Genomic DNA, 16,558 nt, shown 5'->3' on the forward strand with positions numbered 1-16,558 from the left:
ACTTAACTTAGCTAGCGGTTTATTAAGATTAAAAACAAATCGCGGAGCCACAAACGATAAATTAGCACCGCTATTAAATAGTATTCTTGCCGGATTAGAATTAACCATGAAAGTACCTGAGACAACTTCGTTGGATTGTTTAGCTTCATCGTTGGTCATCAGATAGTTTCTTCCCCTAGCCGTACCTGCCGCCTTTTCTAGCTTCTTCACTTGATCTCCTAACAATTCGGGACATTCCGACTTCTGGTGCCCCGATTTTTGACAATTAAAGCATGTGACCGTCTTGCTCGGACAATCGCGGGAGAAATGACCCTTCTTCTTGCAACTATTGTAGTGACCCGAACTTTTCCATGTTTATATATATTAAATGAAATTGATATTTACATGATTAAGTGTTTCCAACATGTTAAGCAATCAAAGTTGTTAAGACTTGATTAATTGAAATAGGTTTCATATAGACAATTGACCACCCAAGTTGACCGGTGATTCACGAACGTTAAAACTTGTAAAAACTATATGATGACATATATATGTTATATATATAGTTAACATGATATTATGATAAGTAAGTATCTCATTAGGTATTTTAACAATGAGTTATATACATAAAAATGAGACTATTGAATTTAAGAAACTCGAAAACGTTATATATAACGATTATCGTTATATCAACGTCTTACTAAGTACATATGAATCATATTAAGATATTGATACACTTAGTTAATTATGTTAAATTATAAGTAAATATATCATTAAGTGTATTAACAATGAACTACATATGTAAAAATAAGACTACTAACTTAATGATTTCGAAACGAGACATATATGTAACGATTATCGTTGTAACGACATTTAACTGTATATATATCATATTAAGATATATTATATATCATAATATCATGATAATGTAACAATTTAACATCTCTTTAGATATAATAAACATTGGGTTAACAACATTTAACATGATCGTTAACTTAAAGGTTTCAAATCAACATTTACATGTAACGACTAACGATGACTTAACGACTCAGTTAAAATGTATATACATGTAGTGTTTTAATATGTATTCATACACTTTTGAAAGACTTCAAGACACTTATCAAAATACTTCTACTTAACAAAAATGCTTACAATTACATCCTCGTTCAGTTTCATCAACAATTCTACTCGTATGCACCTGTATTCGTACTCGTACAATACACAGCTTTTAGACGTATGTACTATTGGTATATACACTCTAATGATCAGCTTTTAGCAGCCCATTTGAGTCACCTAACACATGTGGGAACCATCATTTGGCAACTAGCATGAAATATCTCATAAAATTACAAAAATATGAGTAATCATTCATGACTTATTTACATTAAAACAAAATTACATATCCTTTATATCTAATCCATATACCAACGACCAAAAATACTTACAAACACTTTCATTCTTCAATTTTCTTCATCTAATTGATCTCTCTCAAGTTCCATCTTCAAGTTCTAAGTGTTCTTCATAAATTCCATAAGTATAGTTTCATAAAAATCAAGAATACTTCCAAGTTTGCAAGTCTACTTCCAAGCTTTCTAATCCATTCCAAGTAATCATCTAAGATCAAGGAACCTTTGTTATTTACAGTAGGTTATCTTTCTAATTCAAGGTAATATTCATATTCAAACTTTGATTCAATTTCTACAACTATAACAATCTTATTTCGAGTGAAAATCTTAATTGAACTGTTTTCGTGTCATGATTCTGTTTCAAGAACTTTCAAGCCATCCAAAGATCCTTTGAAGCTAGATCCATTTTTCTCATTTCTAGTAGTTTTATCCAGAAAACTTGAGGTAGTAATGATGTTCATAACATCATTCGATTCATACATATAAAGCTATCTTATTCGAAGGTTTAAACTTGTAATCACTAGAACATAGTTTAGTTAATTCTAAACTTGTTCTCAAAAAAAGTTAATCCTTCTAACTTGACTTTTAAAATCAACTAAACACATGTTTTATAGTTATATGATATGCTAACTTAATGATTTAAAACCTGAAAACACGATGAACACCATAAAATTGGATATACGCCGTCGTAGTGAAACCGGGGGCTGTTTTGGTTTGGATAATTAAAAACTATGATAAACTTTGATTTAAAAGTTGTTCTTCTGGGAAAATGACTTTTCATATGAACACGAAACTATATCCAAAAATCAAGGTTAAACTCAAAGTGGAAGTATGTTTTCTAAAATGGTCATCTAGACGTCGTTCTTTCGACTGAAATGACTACCTTTACAAAAATGATTTGTAACTTATATTTCTGACTATAAACCTATACTTTTTCTATTTAGATTCATAAACTAGAGTTCAATATGAAACCATAGCAATTTGATTCACTCAAAACGGATTTAAAATGAAGAAGTTATGGGTAAAACAAGATTGGATATTTTTGATCTTTTTAGCTACGGGAAATGTTTAACAAATCTATACAAATCATATCCTAGCTAACTTATATTGTATTATACATGTATTCTAATATATTATGTAATCTTGGGATACGATAGACACGTATGCAAATGTTTTGACATATCATATCGACCCATGTATATATTATTTGGAACAACCATAGACACTCTATATGCAGTAATGTTGGAGTTAGCTATACAGGGTTGAGGTTGATTCCAAATATATATATATATATTTTGAGTTGTATTCTAGCCTGAGACGTGTATACATTGGGTCGTGGATTGATTCAAGATAATATATATCGCTTTATTTCTGTACATCCAACTGTGGACAACTAGTTGTAGGTTACTAACGAGGACAACTGACTTAATACACTCAGATCTTTAAAACATAATAAAAATGGTTGTAATTATATTTTGATCATACTTTGATATATATGTACATATTTGTATAGGTTCGTGAATCGATCCGTGGCCAAGTCTTATTTCCGAGGAAGGAAATATCTGTGAAAGTAAGTTATAGTCCCACTTTTAAAATCTAATATTTTTGGGATGAGAATACATGCATATTTTATAAATGATTTACAAAATAGACACAAGTACGTGAAACTACATTCTATGGTTGAATTATCGAAATCGAATATGCCCCTTTTTATTAAGTCTGGTAATCTAAGAATTAGGGAACAGACACCCTAATTGACGCGAATCCTAAAGATAGATCTATTGGGCCTAACAAACCCTATCCAAAGTACCAGATGCTTTAGTACTTCGAAATTTATATCATATCCGAAGGGTGTCCCGGAATGATGGGGATATTCTTATATATGCATCTTGTTAATGTCGGTTACCAGGTGTTCACCATATGAATGATTTTTATCTCTATGTATGGGATGTGTATTGAAATATGAAATCTTGTGGTCTATTGTTACGATTTGATATATATAGGTTAAACCTATAACTCACCAACATTTTTATTGACGTTTAAAGCATGTTTATTCTCAGGTGAATACTAAGAGCTTCCGCTGTTGCATACTAAAATAAGGACAAGATTTGGAGTCCATGTTTATATGATATTGTGTAAAAACTGCATTCAAGAAACATATATCGATGTAATATATTTCTATTGTAAACCATTATGTAATGGTCGTGTGTAAACAGTATAGTTTAGATTATCATTATTTGATAATCTACGTAATGTTTTTAAAACCTTTATTGATAAAATAAAGGTTATGGTTGTTTTAAAAATGAATGCAGTCTTTGAAAAACGTCTCATATAGAGGTCAAAACCTCGCAACGAAATCAATTAATATGGAACGTTTATAATCAATATGAACGGGACATTTCAACTATAACAAGTAGGTGTAAAAGTATTCGAACCACCTTTCTTTACACTTCCGACACTTTCGGACCCGCCCTTGCTCTTCTTGTTGGAGTAACTAGACGCTTCAAATTTTCTCTTACTCGTCCAATAACTAACCGGACTCGGAGCTTGCGTTTCAAACCCCTTCGCCACCACCAATAGCTTAGCAAAAGTTTCAACATGACCAATACTAATTTTACCCTTCAAATCATCTCTAAGGGTTGCGTGAAAATCTTCCATCAACAATTAATCATTCCCCACATACTCGGGGCAAAAACGCGCTTTGGCGAGAAAGTTGGTTTTAAGAGTGTTTAAGTCCAAAGACCCTTGACGCATGTTTCTTAACTCGTTGCGCAATTTAGAAAGGTCCGCTTGCGTACGATACTTAAGGAAAAACTCCTTCTTGAACTCCTCCCAAGACAACCCTACAAAAGACGTTTCACCTACCATGGCAAGTTTACTATCAAGCCAATTTTTAGCATTGCCCCTCATCAAACTAGTGGCAAGCCTTGTCTTCTTTTCGGGTGGGCATTCGCTAGTATGAAAGCAACCCTCAACATCGGAGATCCAAGCCGTACTTTTCATGGGGTCGTGATCCCCGTAAAAGAGAGGAGGCTTAGTTGCCATAAAGTTTTTGTAGCTAAAAACCATCTCGCCCCCATTTTGAGGTCTAGGAAACCTCCTTTCAACTTTTTCTTTCACGGCGTCGGCCGTTTATTCCCGAATTAAATATACAATATGTTCCGAAACCGACTCTTCAAGTATTTGCTTAACCTTTAGAGAGAAAACCGAGACGTAGTTCTCTAGAGCGGCCTCTATTTTGGTAGTTATTTCATCTTCCTCCACATGAGAGGGACCACCACCATTATCTGTATCCGTTCCATTTCTCGTCTTCATTCTAAAAATTAAAATGGATTAGACGTCACGTCAAACAATAAGGACATATATATACATATGACCGCACGCACACCACACCTAGCTCAATACTTGTCGCATGTCCTTGCATGACTTAACTTGCAACCGTAATAGTGGCTGCGACTCACTATTACGCTCGCATGCCGTGCCGTGCTCAAACGTCCCACAACCATCTTGCTCGATGTTCAAAACAATAACGCATGATTAGTAAAAACATAACATTAGCATAGTTAGTCCACCTATTCACCAATGCACTAACCAAAACCCGTACCGACCCGTAATCCTACAAGTCCCGCATTTCAAATCACAACACAAAAGTCTAAGTCTAGGCGCCTATCTCAAGTCACCTAAATCCCTTAGACCATGCTCTGATACCACTTGTAATGACCCAACCAGTTAACCAACCAAAATCATGAAATAAAAAAAAAATTTGAAACAGTTCTGCCCAGACTGGGTGAGCGGCGCGCATCCCAGTCTGTGCACGGCGCGCAGTATGGCTGACAGCCCGCTGTCCAAATTTCATGATTTTCGTTTAAAGATCTTCCACTTCCCGGCACCTTTAGGCGTAACGCTTTTTACAACATGTTATTTTAAGTAAAACTAACACATTCCAATAATAAAACGAGTTTTACAACGTGGGGCCCACATACGCCCAAAATACCCTTAAGTACGAAGTACGAGTTTCGACCACAAAAGTTTAATTTCCAAACGACACTTAAAGCATGATGTTTGGGGTTAAACTACCCATATCTTGGTCGAACTTCCAAAAGCTAAAGCCCCCGTGAGCCATTAATCCAAGCGAATACCTTTGCCCTTATCCAAGTCGGAGCCTAAAAAGGTAAACAACGAAGTACTAAACACCATGCCCACTAGCTCTTCCGTCTAGTGAACTTACCTACTCGTATCCACAACATCATACAATGCATATAATCACATATCATCTCGTAACAAAAGCTAGTATCATCAAACGTACAACTAGCGATATCAATAACATAAAATCATAATAATAATGAAATGCTAAACATCAACAAGTATAAACCATGGTTATCCAATATCGCAAGGGAATGACCTCGCGAACAAGTCATCGGTGTTCATAATAACCGTTAGCTCCCAAAAACGGCTATGGTATGCTAACCACCGAGGTGTTCCAAAACGGCTATGGCATCATCCCCAAGTGTTCCAAAACGACTATGGCATCACTTGATCACGTGTGAGTAAGAACCGATTATTCGATTAGCTCCCAAAACGAGTATGGTATGCTAACCCCGAGGTATCCCAAAACGGCTATGGTATTCCCCCAAAGTGTTCCAAAACGGCTATGGCATCACTTAATAAAGGCCATTACTCACAACCATGTGCACAAAACGGGTATGTACACAATTAACACGAGCACATAAATTATATACATACATACATAAGTATTCCACTCACCTTATTGTCTTGGTAAGATTTCCAACAATACTTGTAACCTTCAATGCGAGTCACCTAATACAATTAAATGCCCAATTAATTCACCCACTAAACTCACTAGTGCATTTATGACCCCCTTTGCACTAGAATCACCCAATCAAAAACCAATCTCACAATTAATCACTAAAAGTTAGTGGTTAAGCTTCTAAGACTCCCATCAATACATATCTAGGGTATTTTCATACTTAATTTATCCCGCTAGGTTAAACTTACCCATTTGACCTATTTCAAGTCAACCATGAACCCCAAAACACTTTTCACTAACAACACAAGTGAGCTAGTGATTTAACTAACCATTTAAGACTCATTAACACCATTTATTACTTTGAAACCCTAGGTTAGTCAATCACGAGTCCTCATGACTCAATCTTACCTAAAAATCTCAATTTACCAACAAGTGGGTTTTATGCTTATCTCTAACCCAAAACCTTAACCCTTGAACAAATTAAACTAAGGAAAACAAGATTAGGACTTACCACCACAATTAAAACGTAGCTAGTGATGAGATGAACAACTTTATAACTCGAGCTAGGACCCGAAACTAACTTCTTCTTCCTTTGCTTGAGCTTTCTCACGCTAGGAATATCTCTCTCTCTAAAATTTAAGTGGAATGGATGAGGTTGTTGGAAGTGGAGTAAATGTCACCATAAGATCTGATCTAGTGACCTTAAACTCATCCCCAAGTGAATTTACCAAAAAGCCCTTCTAAAATATCCATTTAAAAGAAACAGAAACTGCCAGCTGGAAAGGGTGTGCGACGCGCTCCCGTACATGTGTGCGGCGCGCACAATGATCTGTACCGTCTCTGATCACAGTTTAATTACACACAGCTTCCCACCCTTCTTTCACCTTATTTACACTATTGTACAATAAATATTAGGGTGTTACAGTTTATGTTTGATTGTGTTTATGTTGTTAGTTATTTGGATCCGGATGGCTTGTAGTTCCCGCATAAAACAATTTGAACTTGAATGTGGCATGTAATAACTTAAGACTATTTAGGATTGTGATGTTTTCATTATTGACGATTGTGTGTTTGATGCCAATTTGATATGTTGGTTGATTCGTCGAATTATGCATGTGTGATGTTGATCATGGATATTTTATGTTTGGTTGTTGAAATATGGAGTTTATATTTTGCTAGTGATCTTATCGGTTGAGTAGTTTGGTTGAATATCTTATTGTGTTGGTAAATGTTTGTATGATTTTGTTGATATATTTGGAGCGTTATGATTTTATTGCGGGCGCTTATACTCTCCCGAGTATGGCCCCGCACATTTTGTACCTTGTGAGCATACTTCAATTGTAGGGAATGCCATATGCACTTGGCTCCTTCTTTTGGCTCAACAAGTGGTGCAACAACATGCAAGCGAATTTGGTGACTAAGTAATACTCGAATGGTAACAACAAAGATCGTTTAATCTTCGCCGGTTTTTACTTTCTTCCCTCTCATCTTCTCTATTTTCAAAATGTCCCTCATTTTCACTTATTCTATCGCTTTAATGCAATGAGGGCATTGCATACGCTAAATGTAGGGGGGAGAGAGTTAAAATTTTGGGCCATTTTTAAACTTTTTCAGGTAAACTAGTCACATATACTCTCTAAAGATTAAAACTTGCATTGTCGAACAATTTTTGGAACAAGTTTTTAACCATTACACTAAATCATATCATAAACATCTAAAAATGGTTAAAACTTGTAAAATTTTCAAACTTTTTGGAAAAGTAAAGTCTTTTCCTTGTTTTAAAAAAAACTTAAGGAAGTAAAGTCTTCCTTAGTTCATGATTGTATTTCACCAAGTGAAAGTAAAGTCTTTCACTTTTCTTATGATTTTGCATGATAAAATTTTGAGAAAAATCAAACTTATGCTTGAATGCATGTGTACCAAAACTAAGTGTTTAAAGCTTCGTGCTTTAACACTTCCGGATGAATCGAGTCCATCCATTCTTGGGAGTCAAGTCTCCCGAATTTCGTTTTACTTGGTGTGGGAGACTTCCTAATCCACACCATTTCATATTGACATTGGTTGTCTCATCATTGCACGATGTTTCAACCGATGTATCATACCGTGAGAATAGGAGCCTTGAGCTTCACAAAGTGCTATCCTTTTTAGGAGCAATGACTTCGTGCTAGTGTTGCTAGACAACACAATCCATAGCCAAAAGCTATGGCACCCTGGCACTTACAATTAACGGAAAGGTAGTAACTACTTCCTACCTTTTCTAAAAATAAGCATAAAAGCTTGTTATGTGGGAAGTAGATAAGCATCATCTCATTTTGGAAGTAAAGTCTTCCAAACTTGGAAGTAAAGTCTTCCAAGTTATGTTTGTTCCAAGCTTGGGAGTAAAGTCTCCCAAGTCAAGCTCGATTGTTTAAAAGGAAGTTAAAGTCTTCCTAATGCTTTAAAAATTTAGAATTGGCGGACTATCTTATTTAGCTACGTGGGGCCCTAATTCCACGAGCCTTCGTTAATGCTTTCGCCCTACTATGAGAGAAACCATAGAGTTGTGATAGAAAGCTTGATGAGTGCCGGTTACCCCGTGCCCGGGTAACCAAATAAAGGTGGGGTACCCAGTCCCTTACCTTTGGCACACCCACTTTAACCCTATAATTGGAATTGACGATTATCAATTGGAATTGACAATATATAGTTGGAATTGACGAAAAATAGGTGTTTTGGGGGCATGGAGGTGGAGGGAAAGCCATTGCGGGATGATGAGGTGAGCATTCTTTTTGGAAGCGTATTCTTTACACGATGCATTTCATGATTAGTGATGATGTGTGCGATTTTCATGGCCCTTATTCATTTCGGGGTGCATTTTACATACTTTGGGCACACTTTGAGTTTATTTGAGTAGGCTTGTATTTGATATGATCGATTTGGTTGATGAGTTTATGGCTATCCTGTGAATCCTACATATTTGGTCAAGGTCAAGGAGGTCAAGTTCGAATTTGCAATGATTTGATACTATTGTGATTGGTGTTTGATGACCTTCTCGTAGATGAAGTTGACTTTGACCGGGGGCATGATTGGTTCGGGTAGACTTAGGCTTGAATTATGTTTATGTTAGCGTTTGAGGATTGAAGATTTGAAGATACTAGTGGGAGCTTGAGTTAAGCTAGTGTTATTAGAAAGAAGAGGATGATTATGCTTGGTCCTAGCAAGTGCAAGTTTTTGGAGAACGCTATTACCGCCTAATGCATATTCATGAAAGGTATCATTTTGAGCTTAACCTTCTTGCGCTTTGGCAATGTTCACTTATTTGTTCTCTATCTCCAAAGCTTGTTTTGTCGATTGTTTGCTTGAGGACAAGCAAAGGTTCAAATGTAGGGGTTTGATATCGCTCCATTTATATATATTTTATTTCACGATATCTACCTCACTTTGCTCGATTTTTTACTATCTCGAAGCCTATTTAGTGTGTTATTGAGCTAATTGGTAAATTAAGGGCTAAGGAGTTGATTTGGTATAAAATTGGCCAAATCATGGGAAAAAAATGGCTAAGAAAATGACAAGTACAGGAAACAGCTCCAAAAGCGCCGCTCCTGTATAGGAGCGCCGCTCCTGAAGGCCCAAAAGCACCGTTCTAGAAGTAAAAGAGGCGCTATTATGCACGATTTGTCTCCATTTTTCATCAGTGAGCAAAAGCGTCATTCTAAATGTTAAAAGCGTCGCTCCTCAACAAAAGCGTCGCCCCTGTTTAGAGCTAAAAGCGGCATTCCAAAGTCAAAAGCGTCACTCCTCAGCAAGCCAAAAGCGCCACTCCTGAAGTAAAAGCGGTGCTCCTGACGCTGTTTCAGCCCAGATTTTCAGCACTATAAAAGGAACGAGATTAGGTCATTTTTCATATGCATCTTTGGGAGCAGCTGCTTAAGGTCCGAATTTCACATACTAAACCCTAATTTCATCATCCATTGGTGTTTATGGGTGGATTCAAGGAAGCTAGCTCAAGATTCATCATTATCTCGCTTAGATCTTCATCTTCTTTACATTTTGGGTTGTAATCTTCACTTTACATTTCATATTTAGCATTGATTACTTGTAATAACTTGAAGTGATGATGATTTACATTTTCATGCTTATTATTAGTTTAATTTTAGCTATGATTGGCTAAATCTCTTGTGTTTGCTTATCTATGAATCTCTAATGCTAGTGTTTGCCCTAAATCAATTGATTATTGTTGTTTGAATGAATTACATGATCATGTGTTGTTGAGTTGGCTAAAGATCCATTAATATGAGTTTGTTTTTGGCTTGACTTTGATTACATATGTTGTGTAGCTCTCTTAGTGATTTGAAAAGTGAATCAATACGTGCTTCAACACCTTAGGTGATCTAGGCAACTAGTTTAGAAATTGCAAGTGATTGTGTTCTTGATCTAGGTTGGTTTTCAATTGGCCTCTAGTCAACGTAGTAATGCCGATTATCTTAAGTGATTTCAATAGTTGGAGGTTTTAAGTGATTTTAACCTAAGCTCAATCTCAATGACCAAATCATGCTTAACTCGATCTTAAGATACAAAGCTTATGTGAATTCGTGGAGTATCATTTAATTTGAGATTTAGTAGTGATGATATACATTTAATAGTTCGAACACTAATGGGATAGCAATATAGGCAAAACGGGGCAAGCCAAAGCATAGAGAGGATTAGATAAGTGAACACGTCTTAGTTAATTTGTTTTAAGTCTTAGTACTTCACTACTTGTTTCTTGTCACTAGTTTAATTGATAAATTTAGGTTTGTTTAATTGTGCAAGTTTTAGTTGTTAGTTGATATCAATCGACCCCCCCCCCCCCCAATCAAACAAACCCTAGGATAATTGATAGTTTCAACTATTCGACTTACACCGTGTCTCTTGGGACGAACTTGATAAGAATGCTTACTTCAAAGTGCTATAATAACCGGGTTCTAAGTACTCGTTAGTTGTACGTGCTTGATTGTAGTGTTTAAATCAAATATGAATTTAGAGGGTAAAAGATGTATATTGCACGAACGCATCACCGTCTCTTTCACATGAAGACCTCTGAACTGAGAATTCTAAAAGCCCCTGAATTTCAGATATGCTTCTATCCGCCTCTGTTGCATACATTTCTAAAAGAAAAAACGGGAATTTAGTATAGGATCATCAAACAAAGCATAAGATGAGTATCATGTAATAACATAATACATGATGTCGGAGTGACATGATAAACAAGTCCGCCCAGTCTGCTGATTCCATCATGTGGTAACGTCGTAAAGCCAGCAAATGTTCTTGTAAAGAGAAACCTTCCTCAAGTAGCTTTATTGTCAATTTACTCACATACGTATATCTATTCATGTTAAGGAGACACATGAACCCCTTACTTTGGCAGAAAGTACAGTTTCTACCATGGCTTAATATTTTCTGTCTTATTAAATAGTCAATTACAGATTATACAACTCAACATGTTGGCATGCTTTCACGAGCATCATTAGTAGATAACAATGGGAAAAAGAAAAGAGAATGTGAAATTACCAAAATACCCCTGTGAAGGTTGCTGTTCACATGGGCAATAAAGTAATAAAAAAATTCTCCGCAATTAGTGTAGTGAGTAATTGTTGATTTCAAATAGGAGAAGATGTTGGGTGTATGATAAGGATAAAGCCACAGACCAAATTGTTGGGTGTCTATTTCATAGGGATGAAACTATTCGCACAAAAAAAACATAGAAAACAAACAGCATACTAAAAAAGGTTGTGATTAAAAAATTTTAATATGTTAATTGTAAGAAATTAAGGATACGGAAGTTGAATTTCCTCCAACAAGCATTTCTCAAGAACAAAATCCAATGGTATCTCAATATCAGCAGCCACACTGGTTTTATGGTTATGCTTAACAGGGCGAATATCATTTTTGTTGCCGGCACAATCAAGAAGACTTTTCCAACAACCACCACCAGATACGTTTGATAAAAATGCTTGTTCTCGATGATAAGTTTCCGTATCGAGACGTACATTAGTACGTAATGAATTCTTCTCTACAGTAGACACATCACCAAATTGCTCTTTCTTATGGGAGTTTCTCTTGGTAACAACACTATTAACTGAAACCGAGAACTGGTCAACTCGGTCAAAATTTCCTAACCTATCCACACATTCAGTAAACGGATCTTTAACGAGCTTAAAGTAAAACGAAGGAAAAGAGACTTTAGCCCATTTTTCTCAAAGCTTGCTTGTTCCTAGTATTTGGTTAGAACAATTAACCTCCCATGAGTTCAAGTTTCTCAAACTCAAATTAGCAGTCTCGTTGTCTAGTTCACTGTCGTTGGATATTAGATCCAACAGATAAGATTTAGTTTGTTCAAGAACTCGTGAGCTTAGATTATATTCATCTATATTCCCTATGCCATTACAATAAGGATTTTTTGCAGTGGGATTAAGTGGCCATCCACCACTAAGTTTGCCATGCGTAACTGGAATTTCAGTTTGAGAAGACTTTTTTAGCATGAAGTTGACAAAGGTATCTGAACTAATTTCTAAAGCAGACAGATATTTTTTCTCCAGATCTTTTGAATCATGAACGAAATCAGCTATTTTCTCAGATGCAGATGCATTTTCTTCGCCAGAATTGTTAATAGATGAACAATGGTCATCCATATAAGATATTTCACCAGTCATGCTAGATTCATCAACTTCTTCAAGAGGCCTGACGGTCATAATGACTAAGAGATTAATGCTTCAGACAACTTATTGAAACCTCAAAAAAAATATACATATTAAAAAAAAGGATCATCTATTAAAAAGAATTATAGAATCTTTACTAATAACCATATATATGTATGAATGAATATATGTAGTCAAGGGAATCTTCACATATTTCTCTGTATATAATATTTTCTAGGCATTCAAATTTTATTAAGGGAGTATACCTTAATATACAGATCATCTATTAAAGAGGATTATAGAATCTTTGTCATATACAAATAAGGAAAAAAACATGCCTTTTAGTCATCAAATTCCAATTATAATATATTACTCTGTCTAAAAGGAGTTAATAGCCTATGATTTTACTATTACTTATCATGAATGGACATCATGCTATTTTATAAACACGAGTGCAATGTTGATTATTCTATACATACATAAACATATAGATCTTACAAATTTTGATCGACATTCTTCACTGAAGGTGAGACTGATGTACCAATATCTGCAGATGTGGGTAATGTAGAGTACGCAATTGCCTGTGAGCCATAACCTCCACGTAAGCATTACATTATTACATTATGAGATAAACCATACACACAAATAAATAAATGTTCTTATACAATCAAAGAAAACTAGCATTAAATCCTACTTGGCTACTTGTAAATGGTCAATGACTGCTTACCACTTACGAAATATTCATGAAAAGGTCAAAACAGATTAAATCAATTGATGAAGGAAACTCACCTGGTGATATTTGAATTCTAAGTTTGGCAAACGACTTTCAAGTTTTTCCATCATAATTTTGTAGTAGTCACTCCTTGCAAGTACCACCATTTCAATTCCTTCCTTACTGAAACTCATATTTGAATGTGACAAACGACAACTTGCCATTTTACTCCAATAAGGAAGAAAATCCTCATATGTACGGTTCCAACTGCCAACACCATCAGAAAATTCTAGCAATTTTATTAATACTTGAAGCTGTTGACCCGCTCTACAAAGCGGATTTAAAAATTCCTTCAGAAAATAAGGAACGATAACTCCTTCTTTTTCCTGGAATACAAATTAGGAATTGCATAAAATAAGCATTACAATAGTACTAACACAATATTTTCGATATAACAACTCTTAACAGATGATTATAGACAATATAATATAATATAGTATTTACCCTGATGGTAGCGGACGGAAAGTCAATTAGGAATGCAGTGTTAGAAATAGAACAAGGTTGTTCAATTTTAGCCTCGACCACTATAAACTCATTAAAAGGATCAGTAATTTTAGCTTTGAAAATCCATGATCTTATAAAGCCAAAATACGGTTCACATGAGCGAATGAAGAGAGTTTTGAGAAGAGCACAATGAGCTAGATCAGCAACCTAATATGTTCATAACAATGTTTTAAAAGAGACATATATATCATGCAGTGTAACATTTCATCACTAATCACAATTTCAAGATCCTGGAACTTAAATAGGAAAGGATCATGACAATAAGAAATGAAGCCTAGTCTAAAAGAGATACTAACAGGGAATAGAATAAAGATGAACATAACAAAACATATATATCAAGTGGAATTATACATAACAGAAAATAATAGTAAGAAATATGGACCTTCAGCTCTGTATACAGGTAGGTGAGAAGATTACCACCTCTTGGGAAGCCATGAAACTTTGTTTGAATATCTAAATCTTCAAGGGGTGAATGTGTAAAACAACAAGCTACATTATGCACATTGCAGATGCTTCCAATAACCTCAATCTGATTCCTCAATTCTTTTGTATGAAGGTAAACCTCCAAAAGTGTAATTTCAGAGTGCCCAACAATTGAAAGACAACCAAATCCCAAAGTAGAAACAGATGGCATATTTTTATCATTATTTGATAACCATCTGGAAAAAACAGACGAAGATATTGTATCCAACGCAGCAATGTAACCATCCAAGATATCTTTAATCGCAACCGCAAAAGCCTGGTTAACCAAACTGTATGGAGGATAACTTCTTGCTTTTACTTCTGGCTCAGCTTGCATATTGCTTCTTCTTGAAGTGACATTATCCCAATTTGGGTTTGTGAAATGATCAACAAATTTATGAAGCAGGAAAACTTCAGTTCCCATGCAACCTAAGGATCTAAGTATCTTCTCGAGAGCAAGTGTACTTACAGACTTGTATCACATGTTAGGAATTCGGTGAAACATTCTATCTGTTGGATCGAAACGGAATATTGTGCATAGTTTCTCGATGCTTATTAAAGATGACTCTAAACCTTGAACAGCATTCATGGCCAACCTAACTAAGCTAGCCTCCTGAACAATTCACAATCATTAGTTTATCTGTTTGCTATCAGAGATATATAAACTCAATGACATTTGATATAAACAAATTCTAAGCCATGTAAGAAATGTGAAATTCATCAAAATTTAATTCAAAGTACAACATAAAGTATAAAGAACTTTGTCGAAACCAAACTAAAGAGTCTAGCTTGAGTAGCTTCTTATATTCACAGTGCTAAAATATGTATATGTAACATAAGTATTAACCTAAATTGGCCAAACACTTGAATATCAAGAGTGTCTAGGTTTTGCATACAGACACAAATTGCCAATAAACCAAATTAAAAGTAATTACGAGTCAAAAAGGTATAAAAATAATCACTAAAATTACAAATTCAAGAGTTCACATTTCTTAAAGCAACATAGATAAGGAGTAAAGTACCAAAATAACTTACAGAAACAGAGGATGTGTCATAGAATCGTCTAGAATTAGTAGAAGATGTTGAAGTGGTAGGAGTGGGACCACTTTCAGTAGGAATTGATTCCCAAGGTCTAGGTGGAAGCCATGGATCTTCTACTTTTAATTTATCTAATAGCGATTTAAAGTCGGTATCAACAGCCATGCGAGGGGTATGGTAATCGATTGGTGTTTATTATATTATAGGTTAATGTGAAATAGGGTTTCGGGAGACAAACAGCGAATTGGATATTGGCTAGGGGTGATCTCCAGCAATTGAACGGAGGGAGTGTGAGTGTGAGTTAAGAGGGGGGTGGAATTTGGTTTCTGAACTATTTTTGCTAAATTTTTTGTAAAAACTTCCATCAAATATGAATTTCACAATTTTATGAATTACTAAATAATAAATAATAGTCCCCTTCCGTATTAATATTCCATTCCACAAATAAATTACCATATTAACTATTAGACAAAAATGATGAACAGTACCAGCAGTATTTTAGTCATTTTTTTTTACTAACTTCCACTTTGCCAAAAAAAACCCTCCACACTTTGTTCAAACATTAAAACTGGCCCCCCAAACAGGGGAGTCAAATGCCAAATCAACATTTTAATAAAAAAATCTTAAATAAACTACACCCAAATATTCAACATGTCATATCTTCTCGCTCGCAACGAGTTAAATTTTTCCGGCATCATCGTTAAACTCGAAATAATTTTATGAACACAACGTCACTAACTATACGCAAAACGGATTCTTTTTAAAAAACGCTAAATATTTGAGGTACTTTTCATACACGTTGATTTTGCGTTAAATTTTTAAAAGTCGACAATTTCATAGTGAAACGCGGAGATGCACATATATTGTTAATTTAAAATAACATTTAAATCTTTCACGGGTTATACCTTTTAGTTCGAATCGAGTTGCGCTTCAACGACATTATCGTTAGCCACGAAATAATTTTACAAACTAA

The 16,558-nt window shown here is 35.1% G+C and overlaps 1 protein-coding gene across 1 annotated transcript; it reads right to left on the reverse strand.

The window, feature by feature from the left end:
* Nucleotides 1-11,939: 11,939 nt before the first annotated feature.
* Nucleotides 11,940-14,971, reverse strand: LOC139848871 (uncharacterized). The gene is made up of 6 exons (XM_071838556.1): nucleotides 14,468-14,971; nucleotides 14,026-14,232; nucleotides 13,599-13,907; nucleotides 13,308-13,390; nucleotides 12,411-12,852; nucleotides 11,940-12,326 (listed from the first exon to the last, which is right to left on the reverse strand). The coding sequence occupies exons 1-6, from the start codon at nucleotides 14,969-14,971 to the stop codon at nucleotides 11,940-11,942; spliced, it is 1,932 nt and encodes a 643-aa protein (XP_071694657.1).
* Between the last annotated feature and the right edge of the window lie 1,587 nt (nucleotides 14,972-16,558).

The sequence above is a fragment of the Rutidosis leptorrhynchoides genome, chromosome 5, assembly GCF_046630445.1.
Source record: "Rutidosis leptorrhynchoides isolate AG116_Rl617_1_P2 chromosome 5, CSIRO_AGI_Rlap_v1, whole genome shotgun sequence".
Classification (NCBI taxonomy): domain Eukaryota; kingdom Viridiplantae; phylum Streptophyta; class Magnoliopsida; order Asterales; family Asteraceae; genus Rutidosis; species Rutidosis leptorrhynchoides.

Excerpts from the sequence above, each read along its gene's own strand:
- LOC139848871 (XM_071838556.1), bottom strand. The coding sequence starts at position 14,971 with ATGGGAACTGAAGTTTTCCTGCTTCATAAATTTGTTGATCATTTCACA. Across the intron at positions 13,391-13,598 it reads TAGAATTCAAATATCACCAG|GCAATTGCGTACTCTACATT; the intron begins GTGAGTTTCCTT and ends TATGGCTCACAG. Across the intron at positions 12,853-13,307 it reads AAGAATGTCGATCAAAATTT|GCCTCTTGAAGAAGTTGATG; the intron begins GTAAGATCTATA and ends TATGACCGTCAG.